This window comes from Hyaena hyaena, unplaced genomic scaffold (assembly GCF_003009895.1).
Source record: "Hyaena hyaena isolate Hyena2069 unplaced genomic scaffold, ASM300989v1 scaffold_1542, whole genome shotgun sequence".
NCBI classification, from domain to species: domain Eukaryota; kingdom Metazoa; phylum Chordata; class Mammalia; order Carnivora; family Hyaenidae; genus Hyaena; species Hyaena hyaena.
The window spans coordinates 231,145-256,407 of NW_024082170.1; the positions used below are offsets into that span (position 1 = coordinate 231,145).

At 45.3% G+C, this 25,263-nt stretch overlaps 2 protein-coding genes across 2 annotated transcripts in view; one reads left to right on the plus strand and one right to left on the minus strand.

Moving 5' to 3' along the window:
- LOC120225910 (cytochrome P450 7B1) overlaps positions 1-9,498 on the plus strand; it is a 36,011-nt gene extending 26,513 nt beyond the window's left edge. Inside the window, exons 5-6 of the mRNA XM_039224092.1 lie at positions 528-703; positions 8,097-9,498. Of these exons, the coding sequence (XP_039080023.1) occupies positions 528-703; positions 8,097-8,384 (464 nt within the window). The 3' untranslated portion in view covers positions 8,385-9,498. The remainder of the gene's footprint in view (positions 1-527; positions 704-8,096) is intronic.
- A 12,637-nt stretch (positions 9,499-22,135) lies between these two features.
- Positions 22,136-23,443, minus strand: BHLHE22 (basic helix-loop-helix family member e22). Its single transcript, XM_039224090.1, has one exon. The coding sequence runs from the start codon at positions 23,403-23,405 to the stop codon at positions 22,353-22,355; it is 1,053 nt and encodes a 350-aa protein (XP_039080021.1). The 5' UTR covers positions 23,406-23,443; the 3' UTR covers positions 22,136-22,352.
- Between the last annotated feature and the right edge of the window lie 1,820 nt (positions 23,444-25,263).

The following is a 25,263-nucleotide window of genomic DNA, read 5'->3' on the forward strand; positions in this document are numbered from 1 at the left end:
CCGATAAACGCTGACCCACATTTTATTTACAGCTAGCGTAAAAGAAATTAAGTGTTAAGCCATCGCAGAAAGCACTACTACAATTACTTTACCATTAGCGGCCTAAGTGCTTATTAACTTTCTAAGCCTGGCTTTCAAGAGGTAGCTGTTCTGGAGGTTGGTGAGATAATCCACCAGCACCATACTTTAACGGGGATCTGGTTTTAATGTCCAAAGGATATACCTGTAACACAGCATCTCACTCTCACAAACCTTTCCGTCTTACAAAAAGCCTCGTTAATGGCTTTCTGCCCAAGTACAGCGCCGTTGCCCTCTGTGACTAGGGCCAGGTCACAGCTGTCTCCGTCGCCTCATCCTCACTCTGGCCGTGGAAGGCCACCATGACTCCCTCTTGGTGCTCAACGGAGCTGATTAGGAGAGGGCTTCGTTTTCAATCAGAGCAGTTGGTAATGAGCTTCGCGGCGAATTGAGTGCACTGTTCAGGAGCAGTCGTGTTTTAATAAGCTGTTGTTGCTTGTGTCCTTCAGAAAGCACCATTCTCGAGGTTTTGCGACTATGCTCATTTTCGAGCGTCTTTCGTTTTGTTCAAGAGGATTTGACTGTACATTCAGAGACGCAGGACTACTGTCTGCGCAAGGGGGACTTGGTGGCCATCTTTCCTCCCGCCTTACACTATGACCCGGAAATCTTTGAAGCTCCAGAGGTAAGCAAGCATCTTCGCTCCTTCTTAGATAACTGCAAGCCCACTCCTCCTCCTCATCCTTATACGCTTTCTTTTTCGTTTTTCTTTTGCTTTCTTTCTGTTTATTTTTTAATTTTTTTGGAGAGCAAGAGCGTGAACAGGGAAGGGGCAGAGGGAGAGGGGCCTCGTACTCTCTCCTGTAGCTTCCTTCTTCCACCTTGTTCCAGAAGGGATTTGAGATGGATGGATGACTTCTTTTCTTCCTTCCAATGGGAAAGTTTTCCTGTTTACGGAAGTGTTTTCTAAGTATCTCTCTTTCAGAGGTTTTGTGATCTCTAAATAGAAATGGAATGATGAGACTAAATGCTAACTTCTTCAAACAAAATAGGCATGGTACCTTGCCCATCATTACTTTAGGCCAAAAAACTAGGCGTCGCTTGGCAGAGACTTATTGAAAGCCAGGGAGGGCTAGCTATTGACAGGCGGCTTAGAGAATAAATGATGAGGACTGTTTTGCTGAGTGTTTCCACAGTGGGGCTGACTATCCCCAAATCAAATACCATCATTGCCATCGTGAAGCCCATATACTTTTTCACCTCTTACCAAAGGTATATGCCCCTTTTTGATCAATCAGGATGGCATTGTGAACTTCAGATTGTAAAGCTGCTGCGTACGGGTGAAGCTCTGAGGGTAATTGTGTCATCTCCTTGTATTTTTTTCTGAAGCTGGAGTTAATGAATATCAAAGACTGGAAATTAATCCACCCTGGCTCATCCCTTAATACCATTTCAGAGGTTCACCACCTGCATGCAAATTGAATGCAGTCATATTCTGCCTGTGTGTCTCATGAAGTAATGTTGTTGCTGTAGCGGTTTTTGTATATAAAATACTATTTTTGAAAGGTGAACTTCTGGCTTTTTGGGGCAGTTTATAGCTGAACCCCTTTTATACCAGTTTCTAAGTTAGAGGCTTTGCAGCCAGGCTAGATTAAAGTATTGTTGGATTTTGGAACGTAATAAGAAGAGGACAGACTCCAACTGGACGCAGTGATGTGCATCTGCATCTATTTAATCAGCAAAGGCAAAATGTTTAAGCGAGGGGGAAATTTGTGCATATGATTTCTGTGTGTTTCAGAAGAGGCATTATATGAATGGCGGTAGCAAATCAGAACTAGGGTATTAGTGAGTGAATGGACATTCTGCAGACAATTAACTTTGTAAATATCAAAAAAAAAAACCCATCAACACATAGACACTCAGTAAATAGGGCAGATAATACCTAATATTTGAAAATATTTTTAAATTTTAAGTTTTATTTCTGTCTGTCGTTTCTTTTCTTTATTTAAATCGTGCTTATTATGTTCATTATGAGACTGTTTCATTAAGTTTACCATTCATATTATGATAGTAAAATCAACAGTGAGGTTATCAACACGTATTCAATAAATGTTTACCAAATTACCACCATTTTGACGGTACTATTCTTTGGTCTCCAAAGTTAACTAGCTAATTTTTTGCTAACATTATTTTCTTGAAATAACTGACGCAGAAAAAATATATGGTTCAGAACCGTTTTTATATGACTCGGCAAAGTCTTTAACATTCATTCCATAAACATTCACCGAGCACCTACCGCTATCAGGCATATAGATTTATTCCTGCCATTTTGATCTTGGGATGACAATAGGTAGATGCTATCGATGCTCATAGAACAGATACCCATATGAAACGACCATCCGCTGACAGTGAAAAAGAGAAGAAAATCCTTAGTTCTGTCCTTGGCCATTTACCACCGAGAGCAGTGGCCCACAAGCTCCTCAGAGCCCACCATCCTTGCTGCCTGTCTTTTGTGCTCTCTAGATCTTGAAGCGGAAGGCCAGGCCTTAGGTATAGGAAACAGACAATAGCTGTTAGGCCAGAAACTTGAAGAAGAATCACTCCAAATATAAGAATAGTTAGTTATTCCTGGAGGACACAGATATTGAAGAGCCTTAGCAGAACCTGGGTTCTGCCACCCAATGAGGCATGGTTTCCAGGATGTTCGAGCCCAAGAGACTCTAGAATATGACATTCCAAAAACAGTCCGTGGTCTTCCTTCACATCCCTTTCTCCTCCTGGAAGACACCTCTTCTCCTCCTCGCTTGTCCACTCAAGAGGTTCCAGATTACTCCACAAGAATCATCCTTAGTCACCTCTGTTTTGACAGTGTTCCTGATTCCCACCTCATTCCTCAGAGAATTTGCCATTGCCCACTGCGGGGTCTGTTGTACCTTCGCTGTATTGCATAGCACCTGCTGCTTTCCAATTACTTATTTGTCTGTGCTCCCATATGCTGTAAGCTCCAGAAGGAGAAGGAGCACATCATTGCCTTCTCTGCATCTCCGTGCCTTGCACATGAGGGTGTCCGCAGGGTGAATAAATAATAAGGGGATGCTGGGATGGTTGAATATTCCGAAAGTGAAAATACACTTAAGTTAAAGCATTAAATCAACATTGATGTTGCATATTCAAATATGTACTGGGCCTAACTAGAACAAATGGATGGAGTGTCTTGTGTAGACACGTAGCAATACTATCAGTAGTGGTAAGAACTATGGAGAAAGGAGAGCCCGGGAGGCATCTAAATAAGACCATTTGTCTACTTCTGAACTGACATTCAGCTCCTACAACTTTGTAGACCTGGCATGGCTGAGGCCTTAAAAAATATAATAATTTTTTTTAACTCAGAAAATAGACTTTTGGGTAAAGTTAAGAATTTTTAAAGGTTTGGAAAAAGAATGTTTAAAAACACAATGTGGACTAAACAAAAAGTGGTCGGTACCTGACTGAGTCTCTCAGCTCCCAACATGTAACTTCTGGGTGAAGAATTATTCTTTTCCTGAATATTGGTTGCTTAGTTTATTGTAATATTAGCACTCAAGTGGCTCTTGCCAAATGGGAAACAAATTGGCAACTAAAATTTAAGACCATGAGAGAGAGCAAAAGAAACACTCCTTCTCAACTTTCCTTTCCCTCTCTTTGTTGGTCTAAATGCTATTCAGAAAGGTCGAGGTGGTTTAACTAGGAATGGGTAGCTTTTTGAAACTTTCTGAAGGCTTCCTCAAGCTTCTGGCTTCTGTTATTTGCCAGAATTCAACCAAGTGGCTCTCAAATAGTCAATAAATAGTGATGATTTCTTTTCTGGCAAAATCTAGTATCCAGACCTGGAGCTACAGAGACGAGCAAGTCTGTTGGTTGTTTTTTCTGTGGCCAGAGATGGTGAGGTACGAAAGGAAGCCTGGGAACACGAATGAGTGATAGGGAAGAAACAGCAAGCCTTTAAGGTAGTAACACTCTATCGCAACCGTGTCGCCTCCTAAAGTAAGGTAACAGCGAAACAACAAAGTAATTACCAAGCCGTTGGCGCACACCCAAAGCTCTGACGCTTTTCCAAAGACCTTATTTGATGTCATGCCAAGTCCGACCTATCTAACTTCTCAGAGGTGTAGGGATTATAAAGCGATAAATGAATTTGAAAGCCCTTGTATAAATTCTGAATCACTATAAAAACTGTTGTATCAATATTATTCTGATTATTGTCACTATTCAACAAATATACTAGCCACAACAGATGAAGCAATATTCTAATATTTTGTCTCTACCTCAAGTTGGTATGGAGATGAAGCCACCAGTATACTTCAAGGAAACATGAATACTGAGCATCTGTTATGCAGAGAGCACTCTGATGGGCGTGATGAGTGGCCTAGAAATTTTTAAGGTTCTTGTCTTTAAGAGCGTAGAGTTTAGGGAATTGGCCTATCACAAGGCTATGTTCTCAGAGCTCGGTGCCTCATATTAAGAGGGTTTCTGCCATACCAGTAAAGTGGCCTTCATACCTACTATGTTGGAACTAGCAGTGTGCTGCCAAAGAGCACTCTGGAAAGCCTTAATTTTGTCAATTATTGTGGTATAAATACTCCCACATGGCTGAGTTCATGTTGCTAATATGAAGACCCTAAGCACAGAGCTGGGAAGAGACGTACACACTCTCTCGACCTAGTGTAAACTAATTGGAACCCAAGCTATGGGGATAAATAGAACTCTGTCATCTTGCTCCCAGGAGCACTGACTGTAAAGCTGGGGCAAGAGCCAGCCCCTTAGTCATCCACTCGAAGCACCGACAGTTTGCATTTTAAGAAGTCGTATCTTTTGTCTAGTCTAGATTCCTATACCCAAAATGATTGGGTGAATACAAAATCTTATTGTATTGTATGTCACCTACCTCAACAAGACTACGTTTTATTTGCAACTTCAGTGTTTCACATACACGGAAGTGCTCAGAAAAATCTCTTAAACTCAACTAAATACAATATTTGGAGAATGCAAATGGGGGTGTTCAATGGTCCTCAGTCACTTGCACCAAAACTCTTTTCTATCTAGAAAATTGTATCGTCTATCCAATATGGACTTCTAGTGCTATTATACCATTCTCTCTTTGTGAACGCTGAATATTCATTTATGCTCCATTCTCTACATATTTATTTACTCATTCGATATCTGTGTTGTCTTCAAAAGCTTGAAGATCAATTTTAAATTATAATTTTATATATTATAATTTTAAATTATACTTTGTTGTCATGTATTCATTTATTAATTCAACAATTGTATATGGAGCCTCTACTAGGTGCATAGCACGATGCCGGGTGCTTTGAAAATACAGAGATAAATAAGACAGTGAAGATCAGGAGATCTCCAATCTCCTGAGATTTCTTGGCTCTACTGTCTCATGTGGGTTAACTCCATCTTCAACCCGGTGGCCCAGCAGTTACAGGCATCATATTCACAGGTAACTAGGGCCAGAAGAGAAGCAGTGATTAAACATTCGCTTGTTTGTCTTTCTTCACGAGAAAGGAACTTCCGTCACATGTCCTCACAACTCTTACCCCTGTAGCACACTTACCCACACGCCCGCCCTAACTCTGTCAGAGGCCAGAGCAGTGTGATTACCATGATTGGTGCCTAGACAAACCTCAGCAGAGGAAAGATGTTCAGAAGTGCACCACAAGAGCGGTTAGTGGAGTAAGGGACATTCCAGTGTCATACCTTTTTGTTAAATGATTTTCTCCGTTCTCATCCACTTAATATTATTGCGTTTAATTGACCTTCTTTCATTGTGAAGTGCTGAGCTATTATGGTCACTGCAAAGAGTTTGGGTCGACATGATGAATCCTGTATTTCAGTCGCTCCAAATAAATGTGTGCATCTTGAGTTCTTCGCACTTTGTTCTTTGTCACTGTGACCCCAGAATATTACAGGTGAGACTATTATACCCCTTCTCGTTTGGGTAAAAGCCAGACCATCTCTCTAGCGTCTGCCACAGGCCTTTCCTAATATTGGTTTCTGCTCTAGTTCTCCACGTCCTGACAATGGAAAACAAACTGAAAATAAATTTTAACTCAAAAATATATTTATGTCCGTGTGCCCTCTGAGCTTGGTGGTAGTAAAAGAGCAACAGACGTTGGCTTTTTCTCTTCTTGTTTCATAATATAAACAACTAAATAGGGATTCCTGCGATGTTTATTAGAAGGAAATTGAATAGAAGGTGGTAGAAAACTAGAAGAGTATCATTGTCGATTGACTAGAAATTTGAGGGAATTCAATGTGAACACTACCTGCAGGTCACAGGGCTGGGCGAGCACATTATATGTTTATCCCTCTGGGCTCTCACAGGGGAGCACGTTCACTTTCACAAAGAAAACAGGAAAGCCACGATGTAAAGCAGTTATTGGCTTATTCATGTAAGCAGGACAGGATGAAGTTGCAAAGCAAGCTAAGTTCTCCTTTTGTATTTCCTGGTTTGGATAGTGCGGCTATAGTGAGACTTTTTCCAACAGATCATTCCGTGAGTACATTAACGTAAATTGAGTTGGCTACGTGAGAAGCTCTTGTGGAGGAGTCTGTCCTCAGAGTGGCCCGTGAGGAGGAGGAAGCAGCAGCCCTAAACTCAGGAGAGCAGGCTTGGGCCCCAGTAATGGAAACGGTCATCGGGAGAGAGTACCATATTGTAACTCTCCAGGAACAAAGTACAGGTCAACAGGAGTGTCCTTGCTCATTGCTACGGGGATGCACAGATATTTTTAGTTCAGCTCTGGTTAGATCCTGTTCAGATACATCGCAGAACCGTCTGGGGGTGGGGAGAGTACTTGTGTTGTAATGCAGGTTAATTTTGCCATTGTGATCGCGGCAACTTGCAAGTTGAAAGGGAATTGAAAGCACCCAAAGTGTGTTTTCTAAGCCTGACTGTTTATCACAATAGGTATATAGTGAGTAAGGACAAACCCAGTACGTTTAAAGGAAATTAGTCTGGTGACGTCAACATTGAGTGAGAAAAGTAGATCATTTGTGATGGATTCAGAATCCGTCCACATATTGTAGGGTTTTCGCTGCAACGTGAAATGCCTTCAATCTGACCCGCCTCTTCACCTCCGACTTCATGTAGTTCACCTCCGAGTTGTGTGCCGGGCAGGTCTAATGCTAATGAGCACCAAGTATAGGAAATACTTGGTCGTTTTCATGCATGCCACGTGCAGTAATTTAATCAATGGCTTAATTCGCCATGGGCTGAAGTAAGGTCACTCAGTTTCCTCTCAGAAACTCAAGTGAGAGTAAATTAATGCCAGCCTAGACACCCTCAATCAGCCAGGCCTATAATTGTCTGTGACAACTAATGTAACTTCTTTATGAAAACGTATGGGAAGTACCTGCAACCCTAGAGTTAATCCAAAGAGAGTCCGTTGTAATAGAACTGTGGTGAGAGAAATTCCATACAACATCAGAAAACAAGCAAGACCGATTTGGTGGCTTCCTTCCTCTCCAGTGCCTTACGTGGATTTCACATTTCATTTTAGGTCTGTTTAATCCAGACATAAGCCCTGAATCCTAAGCCCACAGCCCTCACCCGTCAGTAGCTAACTGAGAAGGAGTAGAGAAACATATTGGGCAATTCCTGTGGCCGGTCGGAGACATCATTTCATAGTAGCAGCGGTGGCGAGTGCAGCAACCCTTACCTTGTACGGAGCATCAGTTCACTAAGGGCCCATCAGTCAGGACCCATCTGAGAGAATGAACATAAAGACACCACTTCTACACTTAGGAAGCTCACCGGAAGAGAGAAATACGAATTAGGAAGAAGAGTCACATAGGCGCGTGTGCATTTCACTGTGATAGGAGTGGGGAGAAGTAATTCCCTAGCAGCATTTGAGTTTTTTGAAAGTTCATACATGATTTGCACTTAGTCACGTTCTACTTTCTGGCATTTGCTGGACGCAGAGAAGCCTTGTAAGATGGGCAAGAGAGAGCTGGCAACTTGGTGGAACTGAGGGCAAACTATTTCATGTAAATTTTTCATTTGAATGCTCCTTATTTCTTCTTTGCAGGAGTTTAGGTTTAATCGTTTTGTAGAAGACGGCAAGAAAAAAACCACCTTTTTCAAAAAAGGAAAAAAGCTGAAGTGTTACCTGATGCCGTTCGGATCCGGAACCAGCAAATGTCCAGGCCGGTTTTTGGCAGTTATTGAAATAAAGCAATTGTTGGTTGTACTTTTAACGTATTTTGATTTAGAAATAATTGATGATAAGCCGATAGAAGCCAGCTCCAGCCGTTTTCTGTTCGGTATTCAGCATCCAGCTTCTGATGTTTCATTTAGGTACAAAGTAAAATCGTAAAGAAGCTGAAAAGAAAGGCAGTCTATCAGAACTAACCTAAATGTCCCCTGCTCATCGATTTGTTTTGAATTTCTGCACATGTAATTGCTTTGTTTGTTTGTTTGTTTAAGAAGTGCCAATTTATATCTGATCTGTGATCAGTCCAACTCGCACTTAGGCACAAAACCCATCATAAAATAAAATAGAATGTCGACATGAAAATGGACATCAAAATAAGCATACTGATAAACTCAAAATAGCTTTTTTATGTTTTTCTACATCCTGTGATTTTCGCCTGTCATGGTAAATGTACCACAATAAATTTGGCACCGTGGGATTTTTTAAGTCACTCAAATTCTTCTCTAATATGTAAAACACTTTATGTACTACTGGAAATTTGTGCTAGAAACGGACACAGTCTAACAAATGCAAAATTCTCAGAGAAGAAGGAAATTAAATTTTCATGAGATAAACTGGATGAAAATGTTCCCTTCAAGTGTAATATCAATAATATCTATATCGCCTGGGTACGTTTGCATTAAATGAGTTTTGCAGTAGATTAAATGCTTCAACTTCACTTCAATATTTAATCATCCATAAATGTTATTACTTTGTATACTATGGCTCAATGCAACAAAATTTCTGGTTATGTAAGACCACTCATGTTAAGTTAGATACTGATAAGATGTAATGTATAAGAACACACAGAACCTATTACGCGTTCAGCGATTGCCCGGAGACGTTAGTATTGGGTTTGTTGTTAGGAGTAAATGTTGAAATCATTGCAGGACTGATGGTAGCATTTGGCTTTAGTGTAAACTGTAAGGGTGATACCAGCATGGCAATTAACTCTTAACTCTTTCCTAAATGCTTCCATGTATATAAAGTGAGAAACTGGATAGCAGGGTTTGTTCTTGATGCATCACCTTTTGGACTTGGCGATTATTTTATTGCTTACATAATACCGTATAATTTTTTGTGCCACAATGCAGCATTGTGTCCGTGAGTCAAAGCTTTCTAATTTCAGGGTACCAACTGATTATTTGGCATCTGACGTAAATGATGATGCTGTGTAGAAACAGGAAAAGCAGGTAATAAAATTGAGTCATTTGTATTGCATCAATTGGAGCTTTTGAAACAGGCAATTGATTTTTAAAATAACATTGTAAAGTTCAATACTTAATAATAAATACATGTTCTAGCATTCATCTTCTCCTTCTTGAAGTACATGCTCTAAACATTTCTTAGTGAGGCTCTGCTGGTCCATACTGTTTTTACTTGGTTGGAAATGTCTCTGTTTGTGCCGTTGTTCTTGAAAGATGACTTTGCTCTGCATACATGTCTGTGTCCTCACAGCGCTCTGAAGATACTGCATGTTCTAAGGCTTCTGTTGTTGCTGTCAAGAGGTTAGCCTTCAGCCAGTTTAATTATTCAGACGGTAGTCTGCCTCTTCTCTCTGACGGCGTTAACATGTTCTTTTTGTCTTTGATGTTCTTGGTCTCTTTCTGTATCATGCCTGCGTCACAGTGCCTCTTGAGTCTGAGAATACATGTCTTTTATCAGGCGGGAAAGCCTTAGCCTTAATATCAGAATAATACCTCTCCCAGACTCTGTATTATAGCCTCCCGCTCTAGACTCCATGCTGTTTGACCTTTTCTCCCCATGGTTTCTAGCTCTAATTTACATTCTAGGTAATGTGTGTAGATCTCACTCTCTGAGTGTACCTGATCTGCTCTTTAACTCATCCATGGAATTTGTTTCTTCTTATTCAACCTCATAGGATCGAGGAACCCTCCTCTTTGTCCTTCTTAGTCGTGGTACACACTTACGGTTGGTCCAAGCAGGACCCCTCTGCTTTACCTACTCACTCTATCTCACCCCTCATCTTCACTGTGACACCCCTCCCCGTCATAGACATTCTAGTGTGTTTGATGTGTATCTTTTTATTAGTATGTATTTTTAGAAAACATATTACCTGTGTGCATGTTAATTTACATAAGTGTATTTTCTATACATGAGATCCGTCTTTTCTTATTAATCCCTATGTTTTTAAAGATCTATCCGTATTACTGTACACACACACACACACACACACACACACACATATGTACACATATATTTAATCTGTTGGTTCTAACTGCCGTGTAGTATCCATAACATGCACCCACAATGTTTTAATGATCTTTTCACCCCATGATGGAAATTGTATCCATGGGAAACTTAATTTGGGAGAGAGGCCAAAGGAGAAACTACCCCCACCTATCTTCCCCCTGCTGTGCCCATCCATCCTTCACCCTGGACTGCCACAAACTCTGTCCCCAGCCCCTGTACCACACTGCGTGCGCACGCGCGCGCACACACACACACACACACACACACACAGCTTGTGACTGTCTTCACTCGCCCCAAGATGTTCTAGATTTGTTATGTTGCATCCTTAGATCCTTACAAGCCTCTCCTTTCTGTAGGTTGATTTTGAGTCAGGTGCCAGCTGCCGACTTGTCAGCTTTCAGTTTTTCTGAACCCATTGAGTTTGCCAAGTTCAATGATTAATTTTGTTCTTCCTATCTGCCTGGTCCTTTTTAATGTCTTTCTCAATACACTCAATATCCTCTGTCATTTCTTTAAGTATATGAAGAAATCTATTTTATATTATGTATCTGATATTTCTAAACGGTTAGTATTTTGTGGGTCTGATTCTGTGTTTGTTAGCTTTACTCAGTACGACTTGATTATTGAACCCAGATTCCTTGGAATTTTATCTCTGGAAAATTTTTAAGACCCGAGTTTAAGGTTCATTCCTTTGGAGAGAAGTTGAGTTTCTTTTGTGTGACTGCTGATGTTATTATCACGCTCGGATCACTTTAAGTTTACAGCTTGAGTACTTTGAGAGGAGATGAGGGATCGGAGATACATAGGTAATGTGGGTTATAACCCTAAGTCAGCTCCAAAGCGGTCCTATGAGAAGGAATAGACGGGAGATATGTGGGGGATATATTTTTCTTTTCCCAGAGGCATCACCGAGAGAGGCAGATCTACTCACGGTCTTGCCTGGAGCAAGGTCTCTTTCTAGTTCACCTACTAAGGATGTTTCCTTTGCAAGTTTTTGGCTTGGGGCAGCAGTCTTGGATTTCACACGCACTCCCAACTTGGGCCCTGGGTTTTATCTTCCGCCTGCCACAAAGGATAGCCCATTCTCTTTGTACCAGGAGGACACCGAGCCCACCATATTCCCTGACGTAGAAGCTACCGTGTTCTTACATTTGTCTCCACAATATGCTTTTGAGATATTACAGCAGGGAGAGCACGGGAAATTATTCAATTCTAATTTCTGTTTAACTTCGGAGTGTGTCCAGGAACTTAGAATAGAAAGTAAGAATAAACAAAATGGTTGAGAAAGTACTATATAAAAGGAATGGGCAGTCGAAGCAAAACAGAATCATAGCACAGGCTTACATCTAGGAATTGGAGTGCTTATGAAGAGAAAAAAAATGTCATGGAGAAATACGCTAAAAGGCACGGATTCTAGCTGTGATATGACTAGTTTGTTATCATCGACCAGTCATTTTGCCTCCCATTGATTCAGTTCCTTAACTGCAAGATAAAAATAATAAGGCCTTTTTGACACAAGGGTTCATGATGAAGATTAAACATAGTGAGATGTGTGAATTTATTTTGAAAAGCGTAATGCAATATGCGAACACAAAGTTGTAACGGAGAACTTTAACAAGGTTGTGCCTTTTAAAAACTGTTCTTATGTGTTTGTTAAAGGAAATATTTTTTTAAGTCATCATATAGTTCCTTATGCATTAATTCCATCAGACATTTTTGTTCTAGACATATCTGTTCTAGATATGAGGCTGTGCACTGGATCACCCTTCTTTGAGAACACACAATTTATTAGGGAAAACCACACATACACAACCAATATATTATAAGTGTCGTTGTAAGTAATCAATTCATCCCTTTAAAACAGTTCTAAAATTCTGATTTACCACTAGTTCTAACTACCCTTCCATCAGGCATTCCAGAGTACTGTTCTGTAATGAGAAATTACCATGTGCATAATTATGCACAATAAAACATGTACATCAGGTATTATGATTATATGATAAAAACAGCCAAACCAAATACAGTCACTGAGGCTCCAGAATCTTCTTAAAAACTATAGTTTACATATCTTAAAAACCCTTTTTTTTTTCATTTTTACAGCCACCCCAAGTTGCAAATGAAAGGAAATGAATAATGTGGCTTTATATCAATGACTAACACTGATGAAGCATTCAGTTAGCAAAAACTTAATGCTCTGAAGATAATAAGAGAAAAAGCTATTTACTCCTAAAATAAGGCGCGCTGCTAAGCGACCTATGTGGAACATTATCTGCCTTGTGCCAGCTTTCCTGGCACACTTGATTATATCTCCATTTTATCATTAAGTTTGGGGTCACGACTCTAAGGTAAAGGAGTTTCTAAGTCAAAATCTGCATGGTTACTTCTGTTTATTTTCTCATAAAAAATAATTTGGGTCACACTTCTTGTAAATGTTTTCCAGTTTAACAGTGGAATCTTAAAACCAATTTCAAAGATCAAAGCACAAAAATTATGTAAGTTTTAATCTTAGTATAAAATAATGTCATTAATGACAAAATAAGACCTCTATGCCCTCAGAATATGCACTGTTCTTAACCTATTAAATTCACCCATATTGCAAACTATTATTTACTTGAACTGCATTATTAGGTATTCATATTCACATACTCAATTAAGAAAAAGTTAGCAAGCCAAGATTACATTCCCTGTAGCATTATTTTAAATTATAATGAGCAATCACATAAAACTCTCTACTATTTCTCTAAAGCAATTATTACTTACTCTGCTTCGTAGTGTTAATCTAAATCAGTGATCATTGATGTTTGGACTTTTTAGCTTAAATCTTTATTTTGTTTATAATACTTTCTTGAGTAAGATGAATTTGATTTGTGAAAAAAAAAACCTACAGCACAATTTTAAAGAGGAGATAATTTGATAATACTAATGTTTAAAAATACGTTTGAGTCAAAAGGAAGTGCTGTATATTATAAAAAAACTGTTGTTCTGAATTGTCCATTTCATGTTCTCTTTTGATTTTAAAAAGGCACATACGTGGATTTATGAGGAAGCAAATCTTAAAAAGACATTAGATCAGAAATGCAAATGCCTTGTTAATCTACTTAATTATCTTTTATTTACAACAATAATTCAATAAATTAACTTTAAAAACACAGGTGAATTACTGTGTCTCATTATTTCCCTACGAGGAGCAGGTTGAGTGACAGAATATTTGGTTAAAAATAGCGAGTTGTTTGGAAAATAATTTTGCTGTCTGAATATCCTCACATTTTTGTCTCCCCCCCAACACACACACACACACACACACACACACACACACATTCTTATTTTCTGATACTGTTCCTAAAAACGTATTCATTGTTCTATTCAGAGTATTTTTCATATATTTTAACTTAGCTATTTATGTGGGAAATAATAAAAACAGACCCAAGAAATATCAGGGACTAATAAGATTTTTAATAAGTTTATTTTAGCCAGGCTGACCTTGCTAGGCTCTAGTTCTTAATAATCGTAGTCATTCTGTGGAGAGACGTAAAAGAACAACAAAAAAACAGAAACGAGATGCCATTAGACGTGGTCTTTGTCTTCTGCAGATCACTTAACACAGATCATGAATGAAGCTGAATAATACTTGGGCAGTATTCTCTTTATTCATAAAGCTGAAATCCAAACTGTGGATGAAGCAAGTAATACAGAATGCTGTTGGTGAAGATGAAATGTGGCTCCTGCATTAACTGTACATAAGCTTCTTACTGGACACTTGGCTTCTCTCAGAAACACTCCTGTGAGCCATTGACCTTTTACAGGAACTTGCCTTCACTCGAACGGTGTTCCTGTGTATTTGAACTAGTCAGTTCAGTATTGCTTTAACAATTAAGATAAATTATGCCACTAAATGGGCAGTCCCTGAAATAATTATCTCTGATTTCAGTTTTACTCTAAAAAACATTTATTGAGTAAATAAAACTTTTATTTTTTAACAGTCTGGAATTAGACAAGGCCATGTGAATAATAATATGCATTTTCTATTCAGGATATAGCTGGAAAGAGAAAACACTCAGTGGTTATGCTGGATAATTTTAAGCGGGTTTGATATAGTTTGTTGTCAATTATTTGAGGTATGGCTTATGCTCTCAATTCCTAAATGTATTCATTTTTACAAGGAGAGGCAGGATATATTGCTGAATATACAGGAAGTAAATGTTTAGTGATAGACTCTAGAAGCGTTTTATTTCCCTTATGACATTTTGTGCCTATAGAAGAAACTAAAGAGAACTGTAATCTAACAACAAATAATAAGCAAAGGTACTAATCTGATTCATCTGTGAGTCACTCCTCAATGCAAAGCGTGTATTAATTTGAGATTTTTTATTTGCTTACAAGAGAACATTTCCTGCATATTACATTTATTTCTAAGAACTTACATCATCATTACCTGATAAATATCCCAGATTTTTTAGTAAATTCCTTCATCTTTTATGTTTAGTGTTTAAATGAAGTATACTTTTATTTCACAACTTCTAAGAACTGTCCAATACATTTAAAGGGTTACAAATGTCTTTGTTTTCCACTTTAAATGGATTTATTTAAGTATTTGAAATCACTTTTGAATTTTTTTAACAAGTCTTGAAGTCTACAGATAGTACTGTCTCTGTGTTTTGAAATTAGGTGTACATTCTTTTTTATTTCGAATTAATTTTAGATTTGCATAAAAGCTGTAAAACAGTATTCATTTCTACAGAAGAAAGTCCTCAGACAAAACAATGTTCACAAAACGTTAAACTAAAAAATGGTCCCAACGCGTAGCAAGTTGGAGGCCTTAGTTAATCCTTGACCTTGGGGAGATGTTTATCCATGCTAACTACCCTGTAGGACAACTTGCTGTCAAGAACAGAGTGGCAGAGAGAATCTGAGTGTGTATGCTAAGCAGGTCTTCTATCATCCAGTTATGTTTTCATAAAACATCATTTTTCTAAATTTTCCAAAGACCTTACTTTGTGCAGTAATTCTAGATTTTACTTAATTTCACTGTCTTCCGAAATGTACACTTCAAAGATATATATGCCTGATGCTTCTCCAAAAGAAAATTAACGTTAAGTTACTCCCTGACCCTGCTTCCTGACATGTGAGGCATTCGATAGAATTCCCTTCTCTCTCCATGGCCCTTCATGTTTCTGTGGAGGCCTGATTTGGAATATCATTTCCTCTCATGGACGTCTCATGGCTCAGCCTAACAGCAGAATTTTGACCATCGCTCTGCAGAGAAACTGTACGTGGCAAACGTAGCTGTACTTACCGGAATAGACAGTGCATGACTCACTGTTTTAACCAGCTAGGTATATAATCCGGGTGTCTCCCATTATAACAAGGTATTTGTCTTCTCTTCTCAAAGAGCAGATGAGGATATTTAACGCAGAAATCCTTATACCAACTTCTTCAGTAGTTGCCAGAGCAGAATAAATGCATAAAATGAGCTTAGGCCATGAAGCATTTTTATGTTGAAATCTAAATTCTCATCTCTAAACATCTCTATTAACATAGCAGATCTGAGTTGCAACCATCCTCCTAATAAAATGTGAAATCTTTAAGACTGTGAAGCATTTGTAAATAATGGGTCCTTTAAATATCCCTGAACTTTATTCTAAAACTTATAAGGAGAAATAATAATTGCTTTATATAACCACTGATACCATTTTAGCATTTGATGAAGATGTTAATTTATGGTTGGTTAGCAGTTTATGGCTGTCATTAGTTTTTCAGTTTGGCCCACATTAGAAATCTATTTTTCTTTTTTATTTTAATCTGAGACAATTATATAAAGATATGGTTATGTTTTATCTAAAATGTATCATTCCACTATAGCATTTCAAATTATTCACAGATCATAGTTCTTATATGTGCATATATGAATTTAAAAATACAGCAATAAAATGCTTGAAACAGATCATAAATTTGCTCCATATTTTATTGCATCTCTGAATCAGGTTGAGAAGACAAGGGCAACTATGGTCTTTGGGAAGGAATTAACTCTTTCTCAAGCCGGAAGGGAGAATGATACCACAGTGTGCATCATTAAAGGGGCCGCCCTCTCGAAGCATCCTGGTGACTGACTTGTAAGATAGGCTTGTCTGTTTTACTGTATATATATATATATATATATATATATATATATATATATATATGGTCGGGGGGGGAGGGTATAAACTGCAAAATCCTCTTTCCCTTTGCAATCTAACCTTCCCAGCCCAGCCATTTCTCTTAAAGTTTCTAATCTGTATTTCCATATTGCTTGAATTAGAGAGCACAGGGGAAGAAACAGAAAAGTCACACACATACACACGCACGTGCACTCAGGCTACCTGATAATTTTGCAATAGTCCAGAAATCTCCTGGATCCTGCTCAGACGCGTAAAAAATGGTAGAATTTAACCCAAATTAAACCTCGGAAAAAGCGAGCAAAGAGCTTCCCTTCCTTGCGAGGAAGCAGAGAGCTCTTCGAGGTTTAACCCTGGGGCGCTTTCACAGAATTCCTGGGTTTAGCAAGGCTGTGGGGGGGGGGGGGTCCTGACAAGCCTGGGATCTGCCCGGGAACCCACGTGCCAGGGGCCACAGGGGGCAACTCGATCCAAGTGCCAACTCTGAAACGAGTTTGAGGCAGAGCCCTGAACTTCCTTTTTGAGCCCGGAAACCTGCAGGCTGGCTGTGCCTGCGCGCCCAGGAGGGGCTGGAGAAGGGGTGCTCTGCGGCGGCCCGCGGGCGCGGGGAAGCTCCCAGGGCGCAGCGTGAGCGGCGCGGCGCGCGGGGCACGCGCAGTGTGGACGTTCGGTCTACAACCGTGGCTGGAAAACTGCCTCCCGCCCCGCTTCTGCTCTCCGGTCCCCAGTACAAACATGTGCCCTGGCTGGGGGTGAGACAGACCCCTGGGTGTTCAGCACAATCTACAGTAACCTGGTTCTAATAATCACACAGCAGTAGATCCGAAGAGCCGGAGATCCAGCAGGAAGAAAAAGGCTCTTGCCCTGGAAGTTGTTTTTCTCTTAAACTTAGGTTATGTCTCCTGTCCCCCCCCCCCCCCCCCCCCCCCCGCATCTACTGTGCCCAGGGTCTGATTTAAAGGGCCAAACTGAAATCAACCTGCACCTTCATTTGCAGGCCCGGGCGCGTCCGCGTTACAAGTGCCAACGCAGAGCGCGCAGGAGCCGGGCTCGTGGATTTTGCCCGCACGACAAAAACTGTTAATTGACGTAAAGTTGCTCGGCACGAGCATCACTGAGCCGGACCTACGTTTCATTTAAAAAGAAAACTTGTTTCTGTTTCTGGTGTTTACGTTGAGCGACTTGATTTTGTTTGGCGACCGCGCTGCGCACTTGGTAACTTCCCCGCCACCACGTCCGCAGCTGAATCACGGTGTCATCAGAGGGTCTGCTCAGGAGCCTCCCGAAGCACGACCCGTGCCCCCCGCCTTGGACGAGCACGCTTTCGGTCCCCACTCGCACGGTCGCTGCACGCGGAGAGCCGCCACGACGTGCGCGAGCCGCGAAGTGAACCCTCGTCGTTATTTTTCAAAGTCTGGGACGTGAATGATCCCTCTTCCCGGTGGTAGTTAGTTACCATGGCATCCAATCCGTAAACGTGCCCGGAGCACACCACTAACAGGTAAACGGAGGATTCCATTTAACACACGATTATACCTTTCATAAGTCATTATATTGGAAAAGTCGACGCCCCTCGCGCGGGAGCCGCCGCAGGCCCGAGGGCGCGTGGGGAGGCTCGGCCCCGCGTCCGAGGCCCGAGTCCGTGCGGCGGGGGCCCCGCGTCCCGGGCCTGCCGGGCGGGCCCCGGGGGCAGAATTTAGGCTGCGCGCGGGGTCTCGGCGGAGCCCGGCCGCGGAGCGCGGGGAAGGCCCCCCGGAGGGCGCGCCTGCGCGCGCGCCCCAGGCGGGGGGAGCGGAAGGGGGGACCCAGGGAGCTCCCGCGAGGTGCGCGTCGGCCCCGCCGCTTCCGTAGGTGGCCGGTGTGAAGCTGGAGATGGGAATCAGAATTGAGAGGAAACAACTGAAATTAGGGAGAACTCGGAGAAGGAAACCGGCGGAACAGAAAGCCAGGCGGGACCCAGGGTCCTTCCCCCGCAGTTTGCGCACGGTCTGCGCGCCAACAGGCGGGGCAGGACGCATCACCGGGGCTTCTCCGCAGAAGCGCCCACGTAAGGTGCCGGTGGGGGGGGGGTGTCGGCTCCGGCCCGGGAGCGCCTCCCCGGACCCCCGCGGCCCGACGTGCCGGAAGTGCATCTGCGCCCCAGCAGCGCGGGGCCAACTTTCTAGACTGGGCCGCGCACTTGAGGGCCCCAGCCTCAGGAGGGGAACAGCCCAGGGGGGCTGCCGGGTGGAGGAAGAGTTAGGTTTCCTTCTCCAAAAGCTGCTGCTGAAGGAACTTCGAGAAGCTTCAGGCCACCTGGACGGCCGCCCGAGCGAGTCGCCCGAACCCCTCTCCGGACCTTTCGGGGGTCCTACCTTTGTTCTAGAACCAAACGCGGGCAGCTCCCGGATTTGGAAAGAGAACTGGTTCGCCTGTAATTACCAACACGAGCATAAACGTGGTTCCTCGCCATTCGTAGTAAGGGTACATACTCGTCCGACCTTTCACCTTATTCTCAGCAGCCTCTCCCCCCACCACCCCAGGCCTCGTCCAAGAGTAAGCCTGGAGATTGAATTATCAAAGAATGAAAGAAGTTATGAGCATGTCTTTTTCTCCTGAAGTTCAAGGTTTGCTGTTTGTACAATTTCTGGTAATAAACACAGAGGGTACAGAGGATCTCAAGGAGGCCTTCTTAGTAGTGAGAACTGTGAAGCAGTGGATCTTGCAGCAAATGTATGTCCTGTGGTGTTAATATGCAAAAAGAAGAAACATCCGCTGATGGTGGCTGTGGTTAATTCCTAATCAGAATGATGGACAGCAGGCCCAGAACAATACAAACTAATGGCTGTGTTGCTGATCACTTTACCCCTTGATTAAAGACACCCAATTATGGCGCAGAACAGTGTCGTAATTATGTTTCTTAATCACATCCAGGAGGTTTAATTGCCTTAACGATGTGTTTCATTAAATGAATTTAGGTATTATAGTCGACAGTTTTCATACACAGTTGTTTTCAAATTAACATAATATTAGACATCGTCATGGAAATTGTTTTAATAATCATAATTAGACGCACCCAGGCTTTGTCTGGTAAATGCTGAGAGACGGTCTCTTCCTGCCTGGGGGCTGCCCCGGTCTGTTCCCTCCCTCCACCCCCACTCCCTGACTGGGAGGGCTCCAGCTTCAAGGCCTTTCGCTGTTATGTTTTCTGAAAAGTTACAGGTTCTGATTAATCTTTTTTGATGGCAAGTGGAGCAGAAAATATCCTCCCTCACCCCCCACTGAGCTTGATGTCATTTAGGGATATCATTATGAGCAGAGGCTATGCAGACAAAAATGCATGTAGCAAACTGCCTACAGAGGAAATACTCTAAACAACCCACCACCACCACCGCCGCCACCTCTAACCTCCACCACAGCAAAAATCAAGCCGTCTCTATTTGAGGACATTATTAAGATCCAAATACAAGCCTATACAGACAGTCTTTAATAGAATCCATGCTCAGAGCGATCCCAGTAGAGTCCCTAAAAATCTCATTAACGAGCAACCCTAGCAAGTTTTGAAAATCTCTATGGGCGTTGTTTACACTTACAATTAAGCCTGGTTGATTTTCCCTTTCACAAAAAAAGCGGAAGGCCACACCAAAATCCATTCTCAGAGAATCCAAATCCATCCCTTCGCCTTGCCTTGCAGGCAGCTGGAGATAGAAATTTCCACTCAAATTCTTCACGAAACTTTACCCTCTTTGCTGGGCCCGGGCGCGGTTAACGGAGCCACGTGCGTGGGGCAGGGGCCCCAGAGGCAGCGCGGCCTGCAAAGTTCATGCCAGCAGGTGGCAGCTCTGGGTGTCCTCTGGGCCTCACCACTGACCCCACGGCCCCGGGGACCCGGCCCCGCCGCCAGCCCACTGAGAAGGACACAGGTGAAGCGGGGCAACTCCTCACCGGGCATCCCTGCCAAAACTTCGGTTCCACCTTCTCTGAAACTCCCTTCTTTTTTGTCACCTTTCAAGCAAAGTAACACAGCAGAGAGGGGATCGCTCCTTCCACAAAGCACAGCATAATAAAATGTTTGATCAAAATATTTTAATAAAGATTCTTTCTGACATAGGTACACATACAAATGGTCGTACATAGCTGTCATAGTCTGATTGACCTATTTAATATATATATGTATATATCACTCTTTACACATCCAAAACCCGCCAGTAGGTCCGTCACAGCTCCCAACTCGCCGTCCAACCTGACAAACTGAATCTGTGTCATCTGCAAGGAGTGGAAAATAGCAGGACTCCATTTTTTAAAAAGGTTTTCTTGATTTTCATAGGATAGAAAGGCAGGCAAACAGCCATGCAAACTAAAACTGAAAGCTCACTTTGGGTAAATAGCTTCTTGCTCTTCCTTAGTTTTATTTGACTTCTTTTTAAATTTTATTACTTTTTTTTTTAGAAAAATAACAAAGGATTTCACACCATAGGCAAATCAAACCAGTCTTTTAACTTAAATAATTCTCCACAGTTAAAATAACTTATATATGTACATATATATTAAAAGCAATTAAATTAGACCTTTTAAAAATGCACAGCACAGCCTGGAAAAATATTTGCTTAACATGTTCTTACTTATAGGGTCTATTGCTGTGATGTCCTTCCCTTTTAGAATGCAAAGGAGTCCCCTTTCGAAAAAAGAGATCAATTCATTCATCAATTAAGAATACACCTTTCCTGTAATTTTTGGACTGAAGCAGTTTATTAAAGCTCAATTTAAATACAGGGATGATGCAACTGAAAATATCCAGGTGACCTTTGATAAACCTAAGCAGCTCAGATACATCAATATGTCTCTTCATACTTGTTGGCAAATAAACCTTTTCAACACTTGGCACACAATATAAGTTAATCTATAAAACAGAATTTTAGAGGCATTAAAAAAAAATCTGCACAAAAGACCCATGACCTTAACACGTGATAAATACTGTTGATGTGGAAGGGTCACTGAAGAATAACAAATAAATACCATGAATTGTTAATACATCATCGCAGAGTGAAAAGGAACAAGGTGCACATAAATATTTTTAAATGCAATTCTTTCAGCCACAGTCAGTTTTTTTGTTTTGTATCACTCTTGCCAAAACTTTTGAGCATTTTCACAGGATTAAAGTTCAGAGACAATAAAAAATACAAGTCTCTCCATAGCAACGTGTCTCTTTCTGGTTTGTCTCCCCCCACTTAAATAAGTCTACATTTCAAGTTTTTCTCCTGGCTCAGAATCAGATTTTATTCTCAAGTGCCCTTTCTGATTTGTCTGAATGAGTCCTCATCCCACGAGCCCCCCATCCCCGGACTCCTCTGCGCTCAGCACTCGCCGAACTCACAATTATTAGTAGGATCAGCATTTTGCCGCTTAATAGAAACTCTCCACGCTTAACCACCGAGCGACTCCTTCCCAACTTGCATTTTCAGCTTCCTTGCGGTCTAGGCTGCCACCAAAGTGGCCACTTTTCTGAGAAAAGAAAAAGACATCCGTACTCATCCCAGCTCCCCCTCCCCCCCCCCCCCGCAAAGACCGCGATTCTGGGGATGTCGAGGCTCAGAGTCCCGCTTGTCTCTGATACTTCTCAGTTTTCGCCTCTGTTTTGTTCGCAAGCGCCTCGCAAGTGCGAGAGGCCCGGAGGGAGAGGGGCGGGGGGCGGCCTCGCCCTCTCCTCCGGCTCCGGGGTCGGTCTAGTGTCCTGGGGGGGCGGGGGTTAAGGCTTCTCCGTGCACTGTTTGCAGAGGCTGGAGGAGACGCTGTTGAACAGGGCGCACTTCTCCGGGCAGGAGGCGGCCGGGGGCAGCCCGGCGCTGAACGGGTAGCCGGCGGCCTGCTCGTAGGCGCCGAGCGCGGGGTGCAGGGCGGCGGCGGCGGCCGCGGCGGCCGCGGAGCTGGGCAGCGAGGCGGCCGAGAGGGCCTGGCCCTGGTTGAGGTAGGCGACGAGGCGCCGCATCTCCTCCAGGGCCTGCGCCTGCATGAGGATGTAGTTCTTGGCGAGCAGCAGCGTGGCGATCTTGGAGAGCTTGCGCACCGAGGGGCTGTGCGCGTAGGGGATGACCGCGCGCAGCTCGTCCAGCGCGTCGTTCAGGTCGTGCATCCGCCGCCGCTCGCGCGCGTTGATGTTGAGCCGCAGCGCCTTCTGCTCTTTGGATTTCTTGCCGCCGCCGCCGCCGCCGCCCCCGCCGCCGGGGCCCCCCGGGGGCGCGCTGCCGCCGCCGTGGCCGTGCGCGTTGGAGCAGCCCTCGGCCGCCTTGGCGCCGCCGGGGCCCCCCGCGCCCGGGGAGGCCCGCGGGTCGGCGCCCCCGGCGCGCAGCCCCGGCTCGCCGCGGCCGTCGCTGTCGTCGTCGGGGCTCTGCTCGCCGCCGCTGCTCTCGGCCGCCGCGCCCCGGCTCGCGCTCTCGCCGTACTTGAGGCACAGGGCGGCCCCGGCCGGCAGGGCGCTGAGGCCGGGGTCGCCCCCCACGCCGGCCGCGCCCGCCAGCAGCCCGGGGACGCCCGCGCCGCCGCCTCCCGCGGGCGGCGGCGGCAGCAGCAGCCCGGCGCCCTCGGGGTCGGCCGGCTCGAAGCCGCGCAGGGGCGACGCGGCCGACGCCGCGGGGCGCTCCCGGGGCGGCGGCGGCGGCGGCGCCAGGGGCAGGTCCATGCCCGGGGGCGCGGCGCGGAAGGCCGCCTCCAGGCGCTTGGCGGCCGCCGCGCTCAGGCTCTTGTGCGCGAAGAGGTCGTCGTCGCCCGCGGCGGCCGCGCCGAGGTGCAGCCCGCGCTCCATGGCCGCGCGCCGGGCCGCCTCCGCCGGCGCTGGGGACGCGCGGGAGCCGGGCGCCCGGGCCGCTGCGCGCGTCGCTGCCTTCGCCGCCGCTCGCGGCCTCGCCCCTTCCTCCTCTTCCTCGCCTTCCCCCGCGCGCTCCGCCGCCGCCGCCGCCGCCGCCTCGCCTCCCGCCGGCGGAGCTGGCCGCCGGGGCTCACCATGGGCCGCGGCCCCGCATGGTGCGCGGGCGGGCGCGCGGGGACGGGGGCCGCCGCCGCCGTGGGTCTCGCCCGGGCCCCTCCCGGGGTCTCCGGAGCCGCCGAGCCGCCGCCGCCGCGGACGCGGGAGCCTTTACATCGCGATCTCCGAGCGGGTGATTATGAAGCCGACTCGCCTGTTGGGACAGCGCTTTCCACCCAATCAGGTTAACGTTTTAATTAATAGGATTAAAACGGTAACAAACAATCGCAGGCGCTGTCTGGCCGCCAGGCTGAAGAGTTTCATTTCCCAGGTCTGAGGACGGGCAGCCGCTCGCGCTTTATAAGAGGCGCCTGCTGCATTATTGTGCGCGCCATCTGTATACACGGCGCAGCGCATATGTTTGCGAGGCGCCGGCCGCGTTGGTAACCCAACAACTGCCTTCAGCCTGACATGTGCCACGTTCACCCCCCAGTGAGCACGCTGAAAGCCCGCTCCGGCCCGGACTGCACAGCGGCGGCACGGCCCGGGCCGGGGGGCGCCCCCGCGCCCCCCTCTCCACCCAGCCGCCCTCCCACCTCCCCGCCCCCCCGCGCCACCCAGCCGCCCTCCCGCCCCGCGCGTCGGACGGTCTGGATCCGGTGACGGGACTCGGGGGGGGGGGTCCCGCAGGCTCGCCCTAAATTCACCCGAGATGCTCAGCTAGTGCGGGCGCGGAGCAGGCGCCCCCCTCGAACCCACCGCCCCATTTCCACCCCGCACGCCCACCGCCCATCTCCTATCCGGATGGGGCGGGGGGGAAAGGGAAATGGAGAGCAACCTGAGTACGCGGCCCGTTAGATAAATAAAAATAAAAAGGAGGGTGCGTTTGCAGCGGTGTCCGCACAGCTGCCGCAGTGACGGGACCGCGAGGCACGTGACTTCCTACACGGGAAGGGAGCGCGTCTCTAACTTTGCTCCGCACTGAGACCCAGGTGACAGAACGGCCACCGCGGCCCGGCCCCCCGCGCGCCCAGGGGGGCGCCCGCGCCTGCCTTCACCCGGAAACAGCCGACGGCCAGGGAGGCCCCCAGGGGCGTCTGGCTGCGCCTCGCTGCGCTTGCAGGGCTGGGGGCCCTTCCCGGGGGGGGGGGGCACACGCGGCCCCAGCGCGACCCGGGAGCGCACGGCGCTCAGCGGCCCCGCACCTGCCCGGACCTCCTCGTGCGGCCCGGGACGCTTTGCTGTCTCCGCCTTCATTAAAAACCTTTTAATTGTGGCTTCCCGAGTTGGCCCCAGGTGTTGGGCTCTTTTCATTACATTTGGCTCTAATGTGATGAAATTCTAATTCTCTCCTTACCATATGGTTAAATTTCCCCACTGAGAATTAGTTGAAAAAGGAGAAATAATCTATTAATCTCTGTAATAGATTCACAAATGAGGTTCCCGCAGAACCCGTTTTCGAATGGAAATATCCGAGCCGTTGGGCGCCCGATGCCGGGAAGGCGGGTGAGGCCGGCGGGGGCCGCGGTGTCACCTGCGGGGCCCGCGCAGGCCCCGGGAACCTTCCAGAAAAACCGCCTGCGCTTCTGGCTCGGGGGACGCAGGACGACGTGGCCGTCGGTTCCCGTCGCGCCTCGGATTTCCTGGAACCCGGAAGACAGAAGACGCCGTCGGGCTGCGCGAGGCCTCGGCCTGGGAG

Coding starts and splice junctions, on each gene's coding strand:
- BHLHE22 (XM_039224090.1), bottom strand. CDS start 23,405: ATGGAGCGCGGGCTGCACCTCGGCGCGGCCGCCGCGGGCGACGACGAC.